The sequence below is a fragment of the Balaenoptera acutorostrata genome, chromosome 5 (genome assembly GCF_949987535.1).
Source record: "Balaenoptera acutorostrata chromosome 5, mBalAcu1.1, whole genome shotgun sequence".
NCBI classification, from domain to species: Eukaryota; Metazoa; Chordata; class Mammalia; order Artiodactyla; family Balaenopteridae; genus Balaenoptera; species Balaenoptera acutorostrata.
The window spans coordinates 130,789,291-130,807,426 of NC_080068.1; the positions used below are offsets into that span (position 1 = coordinate 130,789,291).

At 37.6% G+C, this 18,136-nt stretch overlaps 1 protein-coding gene across 2 annotated transcripts in view; it reads right to left on the reverse strand.

Annotated features, from left to right (window-relative positions):
• Positions 1-1,749: 1,749 nt before the first annotated feature.
• The window catches only part of SCLT1 (sodium channel and clathrin linker 1), a 237,467-nt gene continuing 221,080 nt past the window's right edge, over positions 1,750-18,136 (reverse strand). For both annotated transcript variants that reach the window (XM_057547507.1, XM_057547506.1), the window contains exons 19-21: positions 14,482-14,560; positions 6,087-6,182; positions 1,750-2,261 (exon numbers count right to left, since the gene is read on the reverse strand). In XM_057547507.1, the coding sequence (XP_057403490.1) occupies positions 2,199-2,261; positions 6,087-6,182; positions 14,482-14,560 (238 nt within the window). In that variant the 3' untranslated portion in view covers positions 1,750-2,198. The remainder of the gene's footprint in view (positions 2,262-6,086; positions 6,183-14,481; positions 14,561-18,136) is intronic.

Below are 18,136 nucleotides of genomic sequence, written 5' to 3' on the forward strand. Positions count from 1 at the left end.
CTCTTACAGTCTCATTTTTTTGTCAGATATAATTCTAACGTTTTCTCTAATTAAGTTTTAAAAAATAAACACTATATTCTATAAATATAAATATGAACATAACTCTTGTTACATGGAAATCAGTCTGTGAATGACATGGGAAGGAATTTAGAGAATCAAATGAAAAATGCTTTAAGAAATGGAAATAAGCTAAGCGCCTATCTGCCATTTAACTGTCATGTCTGTATTATTTGGTCTCATTGTTGTATCTGACACTAGCAACCATTTGCCCCCTCCTGCCTATAAGATCAGATTTCATCCGTCCTTTAGTTTTTGTCATCTTGGATTCTCTTGGTTACCAGCCTCTCACTGCTCCTATTCAGTCTCTTCCAGTGACTCTTCTTCCTGAGCTCATTCAACCAACGAAGACATTTTCTAAGGGCCTGTCCTTAAAGACTCTTTTTCAGTTTTTGAACAAACAATTCTTAATACCTTCCATGTCCCAGGAACCGTGTTGAGTGCTAAGAATACAACGATGAATGATAGTAAACCTGAGTCCTACTCTCAAGGAGCTTGCAGTCTGCTGGGGAGGAGATGACATTAAAGAAAAAAATTTCAAAAGCAGTTATGTACAAATTTTGGTAAGTGCTATACAGGAAAAAAATATAGCATATATTAAGAGCAGTACAACAAGGGGACCTAACCCAGTCTGGAGGCTAGGGAAGGCTCTCGGAGGCAGTGGTGTCTGAGTAGTGATCTGAAGAACGTGCAAATGGCAAAGTATGTGCGGAGGCCCTACGTGGGGAGGGAGCATGACGTAATGATGGAAGATAAAGAAGGCCATCATCAGGGATACAGCATGAGAGACGGAGGGGAAGAGGTGGTCAGTACATCACACGAGGCCCGGAGGCAAGCCCCTACACTCCACGGCTTCCAATCTCAGCTCCACGCCGAAGACCTCATGACTATCCCAAATTGTTGGCACCAGTCCTAAACTTTTGACTGCTGGTTGGATACTTACACATGCATATTTTCAAGTCGACTCAAACGCAACTCATTATCTTTTATCTGGACTACTGCAACGGTCTCCTAACTTGTTGTCCAGATGCAAACCCATCTACCCTAGTCACCAGAAAGCAGGGTACACCATGTTCAAACTAGGAGCAGAGAGTAACTAACTACATGGATCTATGAAAATCAATAGGACTGCACTAGTTCAATGCCCATGCAGTCTCAGAACTTAAGATTCCATTTGATTAATACTGCTTTGAGTAATAGCAAAAACAAAACAAAATAAAACCCCCAAAACCACAAGCAAATGAAAACCTTTCCAAATTCTTAAATCAATATTTGATAAATACTGAAAATCATGTAAGGTAAAAATGAATCACTACAATTATACATTAAAATACATGACAGGGACTTCCCTGGTGGCACAGTGGTTAAGAATCTGCCTGCCAATGCAGAGGACATGGGTTCGATCCCTGGTCTGGGAAGATCCCACGTGCCACGAACAACTAAGCCCGTGCGCCACAACTACTGAGCCCACGCACTGCAACTACTGAAGCCCATGCGCCTAGAGCCCGTGCTCTGCAACAAGAGAAGCCACTGCAACGAGAAGCCTGCGCACGGCAATGAAGAGCAGCCCCCGCTAGCTGCAACTAGAGAAAGCCCGCGTGTAGCAACGAAGACCCAATGCAACCAAATAAATAAATTTACAATTAAAAAATAAATAAATAAAATAAAATACATGACAGCATCATTTTAGAAAGTGCATAATTTATTACATGTGAGTTAATAATAAAACGGATACTTGGGAACTTTAAAAATGAGTTACGAGTAACAGATGTAAAATTCTCAAATTCTGGAACCTGAAATATTAAAATTCTAGCAACTTCTTAAAACTCTTTCTCATGATTAGCATAGTTTGAAAACTGTTACGCTCTTCCAAGGGAAAAAGGAGGAATTAAAAAATAGACACGTTGATGAAGGCAATGAGCTCTTCCCAGCTGGCTTTATTCTCTACTCAGTACAGGATTACCTTTTCTTTACTTACAGGAAGCTGTTCTGTTTTCCAATAACCCTCAAAACAGAATGGAAAATGCTTATGCAAAACGACACAAGCCTTAACCATTCTATGCAGGTTTTACCGTTTTAATAAACTTCTAGTCCAACAGCTTTCCCAAGTCTAAAGTTCTGTGAGTGAACTATGAATATTTTTAAATATTTTCCAGATTCATCATGGAGGCTGCTTTTCTTCTCTGTACTGTAATCGCACTGAGCTGCAATTGAAATAAACAATCAGTAAGTAGCTACTTTTTCTATGGAAAAATCTTAGACTAATACAAAGTATAATGCATCACAACTTACAATTATTGAAAATAATCTTATTATAAGGGGTCTTGTTAGAGGTCGCTTTTTGTGTTCATTTCTCTTTTACTCTTGAGACTTTAAAATGCCTGTATTACCCTAGAGATATGCATGTCAAATATGGCGTTCCATAGCTCAGTGATACACGGAGAATTCCAAAACATATTTTACAAATGAATGAAAAACATCTAGATAAAAATTAATCAGGAAAGAGGCTAGAACACAAACTAAGTGTGAGCCAGCACAATGCAGGGCTGATAATAAAAAGATGATGACAGATCATAGTAAGTCTAATAAGAAAATAATCTTTAAATATTAAATTGGAATTGATAATACAGACACATGGTAAAACATATCTAACAGTACAAAAGAGTATACAGCATAAAGGAAGTCTTCCCATCTCTGTCCTTCATTCCACATCCCTCTTTCCAGGCAAAACCACTATTTCCAGCTTCTAAGTATATTTCTTGAAATATTCTAAGTGAGAATACATGCACATATTTCCTCACCCTTTTTTATTTACAAAATGATAAAGTACTATACACACTTTTCATATTTTTTTCCTGATAAATGACCTACCCTAGAAATAGTTCCACATTAAATCTACTTTTTTCCTCTTAACAGCTGCAAAATTTCCCGTGTATGGGTACTCCATAGTTTAACTGGTTTCCAATTGATGGGCATTTAGATGGTCTTTAATCTTTTAGAATTAATTATAGGCAATGTTGCAATTAGTATTTTTACGTGCTTCCTTGCACAGATTTGCCCAGGTGCAAGTACACCACCTGCAGAATAAATTCTTAGAATTGCTGGGTCACAGGTCAGGTACATTTACAACTGTTGAGAGATACTGCCAAATTGGGTGCCAAAGAGGTTGTACCAATACACACTTACGTCAGTGATGTATGCAAGTGCCAGCACAATGTATTATCAAACTCCATGATCTGACAGGTGAAAAATAATATATGATTACAGTTTAAATCTGTATTTGCCTTTTGGGTGAGGATGAGTTGGGCATTTTAAAAAAATGTTCAAAAGCCATCTCTCTTTTATCCTTTATTCACTTCATTGTACTGTAGCACTTTTTTTTGTTGATTAGCCACGCTATGTGTGTTTAGGATACGAGCCTTTTGTCATATGTGTTGCAAATATTTTTCTCTGTTTGTCACTCACTTTACGACTTTTCTATGCAGAAATCTGAAATTTAAATAGTCACATTTATTAATTTCTTTTCATAGTTTCTAGGTTTTGTGTCCTGCAGAGAAGGGCTTCACCATACTGATTTTTTAAAATCCCATACCGTCAAAAGAACACAGTGTGGCATTCAATAGTTTAGAATGATATACTTGGAACATCTAACCATCGTCCAGAGATGGATGAAGAAGATATAGAAAAAGTTAATCAGAACAGCACATTTCGAGCGTGACTGAATGACTACACTGCAGGGCTTGTGCTGAACCAATGACATGATGCTGGGCTGCACTGGTAAGAATGACATGTGAGAGACAATAATAATCTTTTAATGCATCAGTCTTTAACCTTTTTGGCACCAAGGACCGGTTTCGTGGAAGACAATTTTTCCACGGATGGGGGAGGGGCGGGTGGTGGTTCAGGCGGTACTGCCAGCGATGGGGAGTGATGGGGAGCGACGGGGAGAGGCAGATGAAGCTTCGCTCACTCGCCCGCTGCTCACCTCCTGCTGTGCAGCCGGGTTCCAGGGGTTGGGGATCCCTGTTTTAACGCCTTTACTTCATTAAATATCAAGCCCTTCCCAGGATATTATTTTTAACAGGAGTTTCCAGTTTTTGGAAGAAAATGGGAAAATTAGAAAGGATTCAGAGAAGGCAAAGGTAAAGATTAAAAAAGACTGAATAGATGTCTTATAAAAAAGTTTATGACTTGGACACATTTAAAATAGAAAAAAATATTAACTCCAGGGAATAAATTCCTTTTTGTGTATGGGGAAAATGCTGAATGATTACTTTCCATCTTCAAATGAGAACAGAATGGAAGGAAAAAAACTTAGGGAAAAATCTGTGAAGTGGTTACTGACAAAACAATAAAAAGAAGGCCCACAAGGAGAATGGTGTAATCTCTGCCGTTAGGGAGTTTAAATAACAGGAGAAACATCTTTGTTGGACTGCTTAGGTTTAATTCTGTCAGGAAGGAGACAACTAGAGGTCAACTGGATTATATCGTTAAGGTTCTCTAACTGTACCCTTGTGCAGGTAGTTGATTTTAAGTAGGCATTTTCTTTACCACAGTCCTTGAAAAAGGTAAACTTGAAGCTTTAAAGACTGTGATATAGAAATTTAATTTCTCTATATAAGTATCTTATTTGCCACTTAATGACTATGCTAAGTGCTTTGTATGTGCTCATTCCTTTGATCTTTCAATAACTCTATTGGGGAGGTGTTATTATCCTACGTTAAACATGAAGAAACTGAGGCTTAGAGAAGTTGAAATTGCCCAAAGTCACATGGCTACTTAATGGCATCAGGCTATCTGCCTGACTCCGAAACACCTCCTCTCAAGATACTGTCCCATACACCTTGGCTCCTGTTACCTTATAATCTAAATGAATAAGTGAATTCTTGAATAATTAATTAATTCATCCAGTAATCCATAATTTCATAAGAAATTAAACTTACATGGTAAAACTATAATTACTTTCAAGAGGGAGGAAAATTGAAGGGCAAATTATGATTGGATTTTCTTTAAGTGCTATGCCATGTTCATACCAGAAGTAGATTTCAAAAAAAAAATCTATAAACATCATGAACACAAACTGAATTCAGTATTTAGTTAGTTACTGCTGTAATAATATCTAAGAATAATCTTAATTTTGATTGAAACAGTACATTTATAACCAAATATTATATAATTAATAATACAGTAACTTGGTTTGTTTTTCTCTATCTATCTAAACCGTCTGTTTCAAGCCTATCTTTATAATCACTAAACTCTTTTCATTTTGATCCTAACAGGAGAGACTACTGCTCCTACTTTAGAACAAATGGCCCATTTCATTTATGTGATACGTGTGCATTAGGAGTAATTGCCCCTTATTATTTCATTGATGTTCTGCACTTTTTACTCTATTTCCCATTGGACAACTTTTATATGGTATTTTAGATTTATATGGTCATATACAAACGTGCATTAAATGAAGTTAAACCTATAAGCTAGGTAATTTTTTTCCACTTAAAAACTGCAATAAAAACAGTGCAATTTGAAACACTACATTCAAAGCAATGTCATTTACTTCCGAATCTGTCAATGAATACCTGCCTGGTTTTAGACAGAACATAATTCTAGAGCAGTGCTGTCCAATAGAACTTACTGGGGTGACAGAGTTGTTCTCTATTACGCTGTCCAATATGACAGCCATGGCTACATGTGGCTTTTGAGCATCTGAAATCTGACTAGTGTGACTGAAGGTTTCAATTTTAATTTTATGTAATTTTAATTAATTTAAATTTAAACAGCTGCCTGTGGCTAGCAGCTATCGTATTGGACAGTGCAGTTCCAGATTTAGGTGTCAAATGGAGGAGGCTGATGTTTATTTCTGATTCTGAAGTTTACTTTTTCAACCTTAAACATTAAAGAGACTAATTTTAAGTAGTTTAATCAAATGAAAATAAAACTACTAGTTCTCTGGAAACTTCTGAGGAACTTTTCTTATCTCCACTCTACTCAGACTATTGTTATCCAGGGATAATGAGGAAGCGCCCTACCTGCTGGGAGGCTGAAGCAGCTCTCTGTTCCGCCTCACTTAGTCGTTTCTGAAGTCTGTTGGATTTTTCTTGATGCTCTAGAATCAACTTTTCATTCTATTAAGGGGAAATATAAGACAAACAAGTTAGAAATCCGTACGTGGCACGGAGATGTTTTATGGAATAATCAACGTAAAATCTGGACATCATTTTACCACTTACAAAATGCAAAGATAATGTATCTCCAAATTTACATTTTTCAAGTCATGAACTTCAAGGTTCAAAGCTGGTTTTACATTATGACTAAACTGGTTCCCCTCCCCTGACCCTCCACCACATGCCACCAAAGAAAGTGAATTAAATCTAAAAGCAAAGTGAATCTGAAGTTAAGACCAAGGCTTTCAGTTTGTGATTTGTTAACCTTGAGATGCTATATCACTGCTTTGGAATCACCTGGAGAGTGTGAGAACACAGACCTGGGCCCCACAACCAGAGCATCAGTAGGGGTGGGATGGTCCTGAGAATCTGCACTTCTATCAAGTTCTTGGGTGGTGTCAATGCTGTCTGCTAGCGTATTTAGAACCACTGTGCTAGACAAGCTTCCAGGGGAACTGTGACATAGTGTACGCATTATTAAGGTCAAGAAACAGAAAATATTCATTCTAGAAATCCTGATTCTTACAGAGTTAGATTTATCTTAAATGATTTATATGCTTACGGTATTATTTAAAAGGGGAAGAAATCAGTCTACATGTTTCCCAATACATTTGTATACTCCAGAAGGTATTAGGGTCAATAGCATTATTAAGGCATTGGTATGGGTTGCATTATGTCCCTAAAAAAAAAGATGTTGAAGCCCCAACCCCCTAGTACTTATGAATGTGACCTTATTTGGAAATAGGGTCTTTGTTGATGATTAAGTTAAGATGAGGTCATTAGGGTGGGTCCATATCCAGTACGACTGGTGACTTCATAAAAAGCGGAAATTTGGACATAGAGACAGACATGCACAAAGGGAAGAACACATGAAGACACAGGGAGAACATTATCGACAAAACAAGGAATGCCCGAGGCCACCAGAAGCTAGGAAGGAGGCCTGGAAAAGATTCTCCCTCAGAAGGAACCATTTCTGCTGTCTTCTTGATTTTGGACTACTGGCCTCCAGAACTGCGAGACAATAAGTTTCTGTTGGTTAAGCCACCCCCGTCCGTATTACTTTGTTAGAGCAGCCTCAGGCAACTACATAGGCATCATGAATATAAATCTGTCACAACATGGTGTCATGCAGACAAGTTAAAAGAATCTATCAATTAAAAAATGTATTAGCCTTCTCCATACTTACTAGCCTAAAAAAAAGATTTTGCACATGTAAAATTGTTATACAGTTCTTTGAACTAGATGGTTCCCATGTCATAACATACAAGTGATAAGAATGAATGCCATGACTAGTAATACAAAATACTGAACTAACAGTATCCTGCTAAAATGTGCTTATTCTATTTCTTATTGTGCCCAAAAGCAAAATTAAATTGTATGAAGAGAACTATATTGGCTTTTCCAATTTACCAAGATGTTTAAATACGTAGTCTTAAATTTAAGAGACACATCATTAACACCAGAGAAAGCCTGAGGAAAAACTGCCATCATCTATAATAATAATTTTCATAGTTATAATCAGACTATATATAATGTACATTTTACTATGCTGCTACCATAATGGTTAAGGCACAGTCCAAATCATAATATATGCAACTGTCCTTTTTTAATTGATCATTTTAGTTGCTTTTGATCTTCCAAAATAATTAACATTACTGTGTTGAATATTTCCCTTTAAATTTTTTAAAATTTTAAATTATTTCCTTAAAACAGATTCCTGGAAGTGGGAGCAACATCAAAGAGTTTTTGAAAGGCTACTGTTTAATTGTTTTCTAAATGGCTCATGTCAATTTACAATGCTATAAAACTGAAGTGTAATGACTTCACTATGGCTCCTATAGAAGGCCACAGAGAGCTAGTGGACCATACAGCCTGTTAATGAAATTCCAACAAATACCTTTGAAGTTTGCTCATCAAACAAAGAACTAGAGCTCTAGAAAGTTCTAATAATAATCTGGAAATTGTTTAAATTTTTTTCTTCAAAGAAAAAAAATGATAAACCCTTGCTATATTTAGTTCTAAAGCATTAATCTAAAGGAATGTTTTAATATATTCCAGTAGGAAAAAGTATTTTCTACATGTCTTTTGTGATGGATTAAAACAAAATTGGAGGAGGATCTTCAAGATGATGGTGGAGTAAGATGTGGAGATCACCTTCCTCCCCACAAATACATCAAAAATACATCTACGTGTGGAAAAACTCCTACAGAACACCTACTGAATGCTGGCAGAAGATCTTAGACTTCCAAAAAGGCAGGAAAGTCTCCACGTACCAGGCCGTGTGGCTGACAGGGTCTTGGTGCTCTGGCCAGGTGTCAGGCGTGAGCTACTGAGGTGGGAGAGCCGAGTTCAGGATATTGGACCACCAGAGACCTCCCGGCCCCTCGTAATATCAATCGGCAAGAGCTCTCCCAGAGATCTCCGTCTCAATGCTAAGACCGAGCTCCACTCAACAACCAGCAAGCTCCAGTGCTGGACACGGCATGCCGAACAACTAGTAAGACAGTACATAACCCCACCCATTAGCAGAGAGGCTGCCTAAAATCATAATAAGTTCACAGACACCCCAAAACACACCACCGGACGAGGCCCTGCCCACCAGAAAGACAAGATCCAGCCCAACCTGCCAGAACACAGGCACCAGTGCCCTCCACCAGGAAGCCTACACAACCCACTAAACCAACCTTAACCACTGGGGGCAGACACCAAAAATAACGGGAACTACGAACCTGCAGCTGGCAAAAAGGAGACCCCAAACAGTAAGTTAAGCAAAATGAGAAGACAGAGGAATATGCAGCAGATGAAGGAGCAATGTAAAAACCCACCAGACCTAACAAATGACAAGGAAATAGGCAGTCTACCTGAAAAATAATTCAGAGTAACGATAGTGAAGATGATCTAAAATCTTGGAAATAGAATAGAGAAAATACAGGAAACATTTAACAAGGACCTAGAAGAACTAAAGAGCAAAAAACAATGATGAACAACACAATAAATGAAATTAAAAATTCTCTAGAAGGAATCAATAGCAGAATAACTGAGGCAGAAGGATGGATAAGTGACCTGAAAGATAAGAGTGGAAATAACTACTGCAGAACAGAATAAAGAAAAAAGAATGCAAAGAATTGAGGACAGACTCAGAGACCTCTGGGACAACATTAAATGAAACAACATTCGATTTATAGGGCTCCCAGCAGAAGAAGAGAAAAAAAAAAAGGACTAAGAAAATATTTCAAGAGATTATAGTTAAAAACTTCCCTAATATGGGAAAGGAAATAGTCAATCAAGTCCAGGAAGTGCAAAGAGTCCCAAACAGGATAAATCCATGGAGAAACACAACAAGACACATATTAATCAAACTACCAAAAATTAAATACAAAGAAAATATATTAAAGAAGCAAAGGAAAAGCAACAAATAACATACAAGGGAATCCTTATAACCTTAACAGCTGATCGTTCAGCAGAAACTCTGCAAGCCAGAAGGGAGTGGCAGGACATATTTAAAGTGATGAAAGGGAAAAACCTACAACCAAGATTACTCTACCCAGCAAGGATCTCATTCAGATTTGACGGAAAAATTAAAACCTTTACAGACAAGAAAAAGCTAAGAGAATTCAGCACCACTAAATAAGCTTTACAACAAATGTTAACAGAACTTCTCTAGGCAGGAAACACAAGAGAAGGAAAAGACAGACCTACAATAACAAACCCAAAACAATTAAGAAAATGGTAATGGGAACATACATATCGAGGACTACCTTAAATGAAAATGGATTAAATGCTCCAATCAAAAGACACAGACTGCCTGAATGGATACAAAAAGAAGACCCGTATATATGCTGTCTACAAGAGACCCACTTCAGGCCTAGGGACACATACAGACTGAAAGTGAGGGGATGGACAAAGATATTCCATGCAAATGGAAATCAAAAGAAAGCTGGAGTAGCAATTCTCATATCAGACAACACTAGACTTTAAAATAAAGACTATTACAAGAGACAAAGAAGGACTCTACATAATGGTTAAGGGATCAATCCAAGAAGAAGATATAACAATTGTAAATATTTATGCACCCAACATAGGAGCACCCCAATACATAAGGCAAATGCTAACAGCCATAAAAGGGGAGATCGACAATAGCACAATCATAGCAGGGGACTTTAAAACCACACATTCACCAATGGACAGATCAACCAAAATGAAAATAAATAAGGAAACACAAGCTTTAAATGACATATTAAACAAGGTGGACTTAATTGATATTTATAGGACATTCCATCCAAAAACAACAGAACACACTTTCTTCTCAAGTGCTCATGAAACATTCTCCAGGATAGATCATATCTTGGGTCACAAGTCAAGCCCTGGTAAATTCAAGAAAATTGAAATCGTAGCAAGTATCTTTTCCGACCACAACGCTATAAGACTAAATATCAATTACAGGAAGAAAACTGCAAAACATACAAACATATGGAGGCTAAACAATACGCTACTAAATAACCAAGAGTTCACTGAAAAATATCAAAGAAGAAATCAAAAAATACCTAGAAACAAATGACAATGAAAACATGATGACCCAAAACCTATGGGATGCAGCAAAAGCAGTCCTAAGCGGGAAGTGTAGAGAAATACAATCCTACCTCAAGAAACAAACAAACAAAAAAATCAAAAAAACAACCTAAACTTACACCTAAAGCAATTAGAGAAAGAAGAACAAAAAACCCCCAAAGTTAGCAGAAGGAAGGAAATCATAAAGATCAGAATAGAAATAAATGAAAAAGAAATGAAGGAAACCATAGCAAAGACCAATAAAACTAAAAGCTGTTTCTTTGGGAAGAAAAACAAAATTGATAAACCATTAGGCAGACTCATCAAGAAAAAAAGGGAGAAGACTCAAATCAACAGAATTAGAAATGAAAAAGGAGAAGTAACAACTGACACTGCAGAAATACAAAGGATCATGAGAGATTACTACAAGCAACTATATGCCAATAAAATGCGCAACGTGGAAGAAATGGACAAATTCTTAGAAAAACACAATCTTCCGAGACTGAACCAGGAAGAAAGAGAAAATATAAACAGACCAATCACAAGCACTGAAATTGAAACTGTGATTAAAAATCTTCCAACAAACAAAAGCCCAGGATCAGATGGCTTCACAGGAGAATTCTGTCAAACATTTAGAGAAGAGCTAACACCTATCCTTCTCAAACTCTTCCAAAATATAGCAGAGGGAGGAACACTCCCAAACTCATTCTACAAGGCCACCATCACCTTGATACCAGAACCAGAGAAAGATGTCACAAAAAAAGAAAACTGCAGGCCAGTATCACTGATGAACAGATACAAAAATCCTCAGCAAAATACTAGCAAACAGAATCCAACAGCACATTAAAAGGATCATACACCATGATCAAGTTGGGTTTATCCCAGGAATGCAAGGATTCTTCAATATACGCAAATCAATCAATGTGATACACCACATTAACAAATAGAAGGATAAAAACCATATTATCATCTCAATAGATGCAGAAAAAGCTTTTGACAAAATTCAACACCTATTTATGATAAAAACTCTCCAGAAAGTAGGCATAGAGGGAACTTACCTCAACATAATAAAAGCCATATATAACAAACCCACAGCCAACATCGTTCTCAGTGGTGAAAAATGGAAACCATTTCCACTAAGATCAGGAACAAAACAAGGTTGCTCACTCTCACCACTATTATTCAACATAGTTTTGGAAGTTTTAGCCACAGCAATCAGAGAAGAAAAAGCAATAAAAGGAATCCAAATTGGAGAAGAAGTAAAGCTGTCACTGTTTGCAGATGACATGATACTATACATAGAGAATCCTAAAGATGTTACCAGAAAACTCCTAGAGCTAATCAATGAATCTGGTAAAGTAGCAGGATACAAAATTAATGCACCAAAATCTCTTGCATTCCTATACACTAATGATGAAAAATCTGAAGGAGAAATAAGGAAATACTCCCATTTACCATTGCAACAAAAAAAGAATAAAATACCTAGGAATAAACCTATCTAAGGAGACAAAACACCTGTATGCAGAAAACTATAAGACACTGATGAAAGAAATTAAAGATGATACCAACAGATGGAGAGATATACCATGTTCTTGGATTGGAAGAATCAACATTGTGAAAATGACTGTACTATCCAAAGCAATCTACAGATTGAATGCAATCCTTATCAAACTACCAATGGCATTTTTCACAGAACTAGAACAAAAAATTTCACAATTTTTATGGAAACACAAACGACCCCAAATAGCCAAAGCAATCTTGAGAAAGACAAACGGAGCTAGAGGAATCACACTGACTTTAGATTATACTACAGACTATACTATAGACTATAGTAGACTATACTACAAAGCTACAGTAATCAAGACAGTATGGTACTGGCACATAAACAGAAATATAGATCAATGGAACAGGATAGAAAGCCTAGAGATAAACACACGCACAGATGGTCACCTATGTTTGATAAAGGAGGCAAGAAAAGACAGCCTCTTCAGTAAGTGGTGCTGGGCAAACTGGACAGCTACATGTAAAAGAATGAAATTAGAACACTCCCTAATACCATACATAAAAATAAACTCAAAATGGATTAAAGACCTAAACGTAAGCCCAGACACTGTAGAACTATTAGAGGAAAACAGGCAGAACACTCTGTGACATAAATCACAGCAAGATCCTTTTTGACCCACCTCCTAGAGAAATGGAAATAAAAACAAAAATAAACAAATGGGACCTAATGAAACTTAAAAGCTTTTGTACAGCAAAGGAAGCCATAAACAAGATGAAAAGACAACCCTCAGAATGGGAGAAAATATTTCCAAATGAAGCAAGTGACAAAGGATTAATCTCCAAAATACATAAGCAGCTCATGCAGCTCAATATCAAAAAAACAAACAACCCAGTCCAAAAATGGGCAGAAGACCTAAATAGACATTTTTCCAAAGAAGATATACAGACTGCCAACAAATACATGAAAGGATGCTCAACATCACTAATCATTAGAGAAATGCAAATCAAAAGTACAATGAGGTATCACCTCAGACCAGTCAGCATGGCCATCATCAAAATATCTACAAACAATAAATGCTGGCGAGGGTGTGGAGAAAAGGGAACCCTCTTGCACTGTTGGTGGGAATGTAAATGGATACAGCCACTATGGAGAACAGTAGGGAGGTTCCTTAAAAAACTAAAAACAGAACTATCATATGACCCAGCAATCCCACTACTGGGTCTATACCCTGAGAAAACCATAATTCAAAAAGAGTCATGTACCACAATGTTCATTGCAGCACTATTTACAATAGCCAGGACATGGAATCAACCTAAGTGTCCATTGACAGATGAATGGATAAAGAAGATGTGGCACATATATACAATGGAATATTACTCAGCCATAAAAAGAAACCAAACTGAGTTATCTGTAGTGAGGTGGATGAATTTAGAGTCTGTCATACAGAGTGAGGTAAATCAGAAAGAGAAGAACAAGTACCGTATGCTAACACATGTATATGGAATCTAAAAAAAAAAAATTGGTTCTGATGAACCTAGGAGAGGGACAGGAATAAAGACACAGACGAAGAGAATGGAGTTGAGGACACGGGGAGGGGGAAGGGTAAGCTGGGACGAAATGAGAGAGTGTCACTGACATATATACACTACCAAATGTAAAATAGATAGCAAGTAGGAAGCAGCCACACAGCACAGGGAGACCAGCTCAGTGCTTTGTGACCACCTAGAGGGGTGGGATAGGGAGGGTGGGAAGGAGACGCAAGAGGGAGGGGATATGGGGATATATGTATATGTATAGCTGATTCAGTCTGTTATATAGCAGAAACTAACACAAAAATGTAAAGCAATTATACGCCAATAAAGATGTTAAAAAAATATTAGAGGAATTGGGTTAAAAAAAAAGTCTTAGACATGCACAGAAATAAAGGGTATCCTAACAATTATGAAAAAGCACAAGGTATACTCGTAAAACTGAAATAAGAGCTCTATCTTTGTCGTTTAAATATGATGAATCACTAACTATCAAAGCTTTTATTCATATTATATTAAGTGTGCACTTTTAGGGTTATGTATGATTTCTACAAGAAATACTCATATCCGTATGGTATTTCCAAGTAGAGAATTAATTTGGACTTGGCTCAGGTAAAATTCTATAACATGTGTATCAAGCTGCAGCAGAAAGCACTTCCCAGGAGGGTCATTATCTTACCTCAGCTACCTTTTCATTTGCCATTTCCAGCTGAGAAAGCAGCTCTTGGGTATGAAGTTTCTGTCGACTCAGCTCACTCCTATTAATCAAGAGAGAGGGAAGAAAAAAAAAAAAAGAACGGAAGAAAAAGCCATTAATATAACTGTTCAAAAATCTAACAAAATAGAATCTTTATTAGTGAGATACATGTTCATATTTTGAACAAAAATATCTTGTGTGCAAAATAAAAGTTGCTTCTTAATAGACCATATCTGAAACGACTCATTTCTTTATAAAATACATATATATTCTGGACATTGGTTGTACAACAGTGTGAAAACACTTAGAACTATTGAACTGTTGACTTAAAATGAATGGAAAACTTCCAGGTGGGTGAACACGTGGAAATTTGGGCAGAGTTTTGGGCCTGGAGAGGGTAAAGATGCTCCGTGCCCCTCTCCCATGCCTGGCCCTATGCATCTTGTCCATTGGATGCTCATGTGTATCTTTTATCATAACCTGTAATAAACTGCTAAACGAAAAAGAAGACAGCAATAATAATAACAACAGAGAAACATTCTGCATGATAAAAAGCCATCTCTTGGCTGGCAAGGACCAAAGTATTCTACCCTTGGGAAGCCTGTTTTGCATTTGCAGCAAGAGGGCATTGAGGACCCCTCAAGAATAGACCACTCAAGCTTAGTTATGCCTGCGCATAAGGACGACTTCTGCACCTTTTTCCTATCCCTGTGTGCCTCACACTCACCACACCTCAGACTGCTGTACTTTTTTATTCTTTATTCCCAAAATAGCTTAAGCCTCTTGTCTTCAGGGAGGTAAATCTGAGACTGGTTCTCCTGTCGCTTGGCTGCCTACTGAATAAACCCGCTGTTTGCTGCAAACCTCAACAACTCAGCATTCTGGTTGCTACCTGTCAGGCAAAACCAAGCAGGCTCGGCAACACTAGGACGTCACGAGTTCACAAATGAATTCATCTAGAGAACTGACAAATCTGTCAAAAAGAGTTAGATCTTGAGAGGAGATTTGCTTATGTGGCAGCCGTGTGGCTGACAGGGTCTTGGTGCTCTGGCCGGGTGTCAGGCCTGAGCTTCTGAGGTGGGAGAGCCAAGTTCAGGACACTGGACCACTGGACCACTGGCCCCATGTAATATCAATCCGCAAGAGCTCTCCGAGAGATCTCTGTCTCAAAGCTAAGACCCAGCTCCACCCAACGGCCAGCAAGCTACAGTGCTGGATGCCCCATGCCAATCAACTAGCAAGACAGGAACACAACCCCACCCATTGGCAGAGAGGCTGCCTAAAATCATAAGTTCACAGACACCCAAAACACACCACCATATGGGGTCCTGCCCACCAGAAAGACAAGATCCAGCCCAACCCACTAGAACACAGGCACCAGTCCCTTCCACCAGGAAGCCTAAACAAACCACTGAACCCACCTCACCCACTGGGGGCAGACACCAAAAACAACAAGAACTACGAACTTGCAGCCTGTGAAAAGGAGACCCCAAACACAATAAGTTAAGCAAAATGAGAAGACAGAGAAACACACAGCAGATGAAGGAGCAAGGTAAAAACCCACCAGATGAAACAAATGAAGAGGAAATAGGCAGTCTACCTGAAAAAGAATTCAGAGTAATGATAGTGAAGATGATCTAAGATCTTGGAAACAGAATGGAGAAAATATAAGAAATGTTTAACAAGGACCTATAAGAACTAAAGAGCAAACAAACAATGATGAACAACACAATAAATGAAATTACAAATTCTCTAGAAGGTTCAATAGCAGAATAACTGAGGCAAAAGAACGTATAAGTGACGGGGGAGACAAAATAGTGGAAATAACAACCGGAGGACAGAATAAAGAATAAAGAATGAAAAGAATTGAGGACAGTCCCAGAGACCCCTGGGAAAACATTAAATGCAACAACGTTCGAATTATAGGGGTCCCAGAAGAAGAAGAGAAAAAGAAAGGGACTGAGAAAATAGTTGAAGACATTATAGGTGAAAACTTCCCTAACATGGGAAAGGATATAGTCAATCAAGTCCAGGAAGTGCAGAGAGTCCCATACAGGATAAATCCAAGGATAAACACAAGAAGACACATAACAATCAAACTATCAAAAATTAAATACAAAGGAAAAATACTGAAAGAAGAAAGGGAAAAGCAACAAAACACATACAAGGGAATCTCCGTAAGGTTAACAGCTGATCTTTCACCAGAAACTCTGCAAGCCAGAAGGGAGTGGCAGGACATATTTAAAGTGATGAAAGGGAAAAACCTACAACCAAGATTACTCTACCCAGCGAGGATCTCATTCAGATATGACGGAAAAATTAAAACCTTTACAGACAAGAAAAAGCTAAGAGAGTTCAGCACCACCAAACCAGCTTTACAACAAATGCTAAAGGAACTTCTCTAGGCAGGAAAAACAAGACAAGGAAAAGACCTACAATAACAAACTCAAAACAGTTAAGAAAATGGTAATGGGAACATACATATCGAGGACTACCTTAAATGTAAATGGATTAAATGCTCCAATCAAAAGACACAGACTGGCTGAATGGATAAAAAAACAAGACTCGTATATATGCTGTCTACAAGAGACCCACTTCAGACCTAGGGACACATACAGACTGAAAGTGAGGGGATGGACAAAGATATTCCATGCAAATGGAAATCAAAAGAAAGCTGGAGTAGCAATTCTCATATCAGACAACACTAGACTTTAAAATAAAGACTATAACAAGAGACAAAGAAGGACCCTACATAATGATTATGGGATCAATCCAAGAAGAAGATATAACAATTGTAAATATTTATGCACCCAACATAGGAGCACCCCAATACATAAGGCAAATGCTAACAGCCATAAAAGGGGAAATCGACAGTAGCAAAATCATAGTAGGGGACGTTAACACCTCACGTTCACCAGTGGACAGACCAACCAAAATGAAAATAAATAAGGAAACACAAGCTTCAAAAGACACATGAAACAAGATGGACTTAATTGATATTTATAGGACATTCCATCCAAAAACAACAGAACACACTTTCTTCTCAAGTGCTCATGGACCATTCTTCAGGATAGATCATATCTTGGGTCACAAATCAAGCCTTGGTAAATTTAAGAAAATTGAAATCGTATCAAGTATCTTTTCTGACCACAACGCTATGAGACCAAATATCAATTACAGGAAAAACACTGTAAAAAATACAAACATATGGAGGCTAAACAATACGCTACTAAATAACCAAGAGATCACTGAAGAAATCAAAGAGGAAGTCAAAAAGTACCTAGAAACAAATGACAATGAAAACACGATGACCCAAAACCTATGGGATGCAGCAAAAGCAGTTCTAAGAGGGAAGTGTAGAGAAATACAATCCTACCTCAAGAACAAGAAAAATCTCAAAAAAAAAAAAAAAACAACCTAACCTTACACCTAAAGCAATTAGAGAAAGAAGAACAAAAAAACCCCCAAAGTTAGCAGAAGGAAGGAAATCATAAAGATCAGAATAGAAATAAATGAAAAAGAAATGAAGGAAACCATAGCAAAGATCAATAAAACTAAAAGATGGTTCTTTGAGATGATAAACAAAATTGATAAACCATTAGGCAAACTCATCAAGAAAAAAGGGAGAAGACTCAAA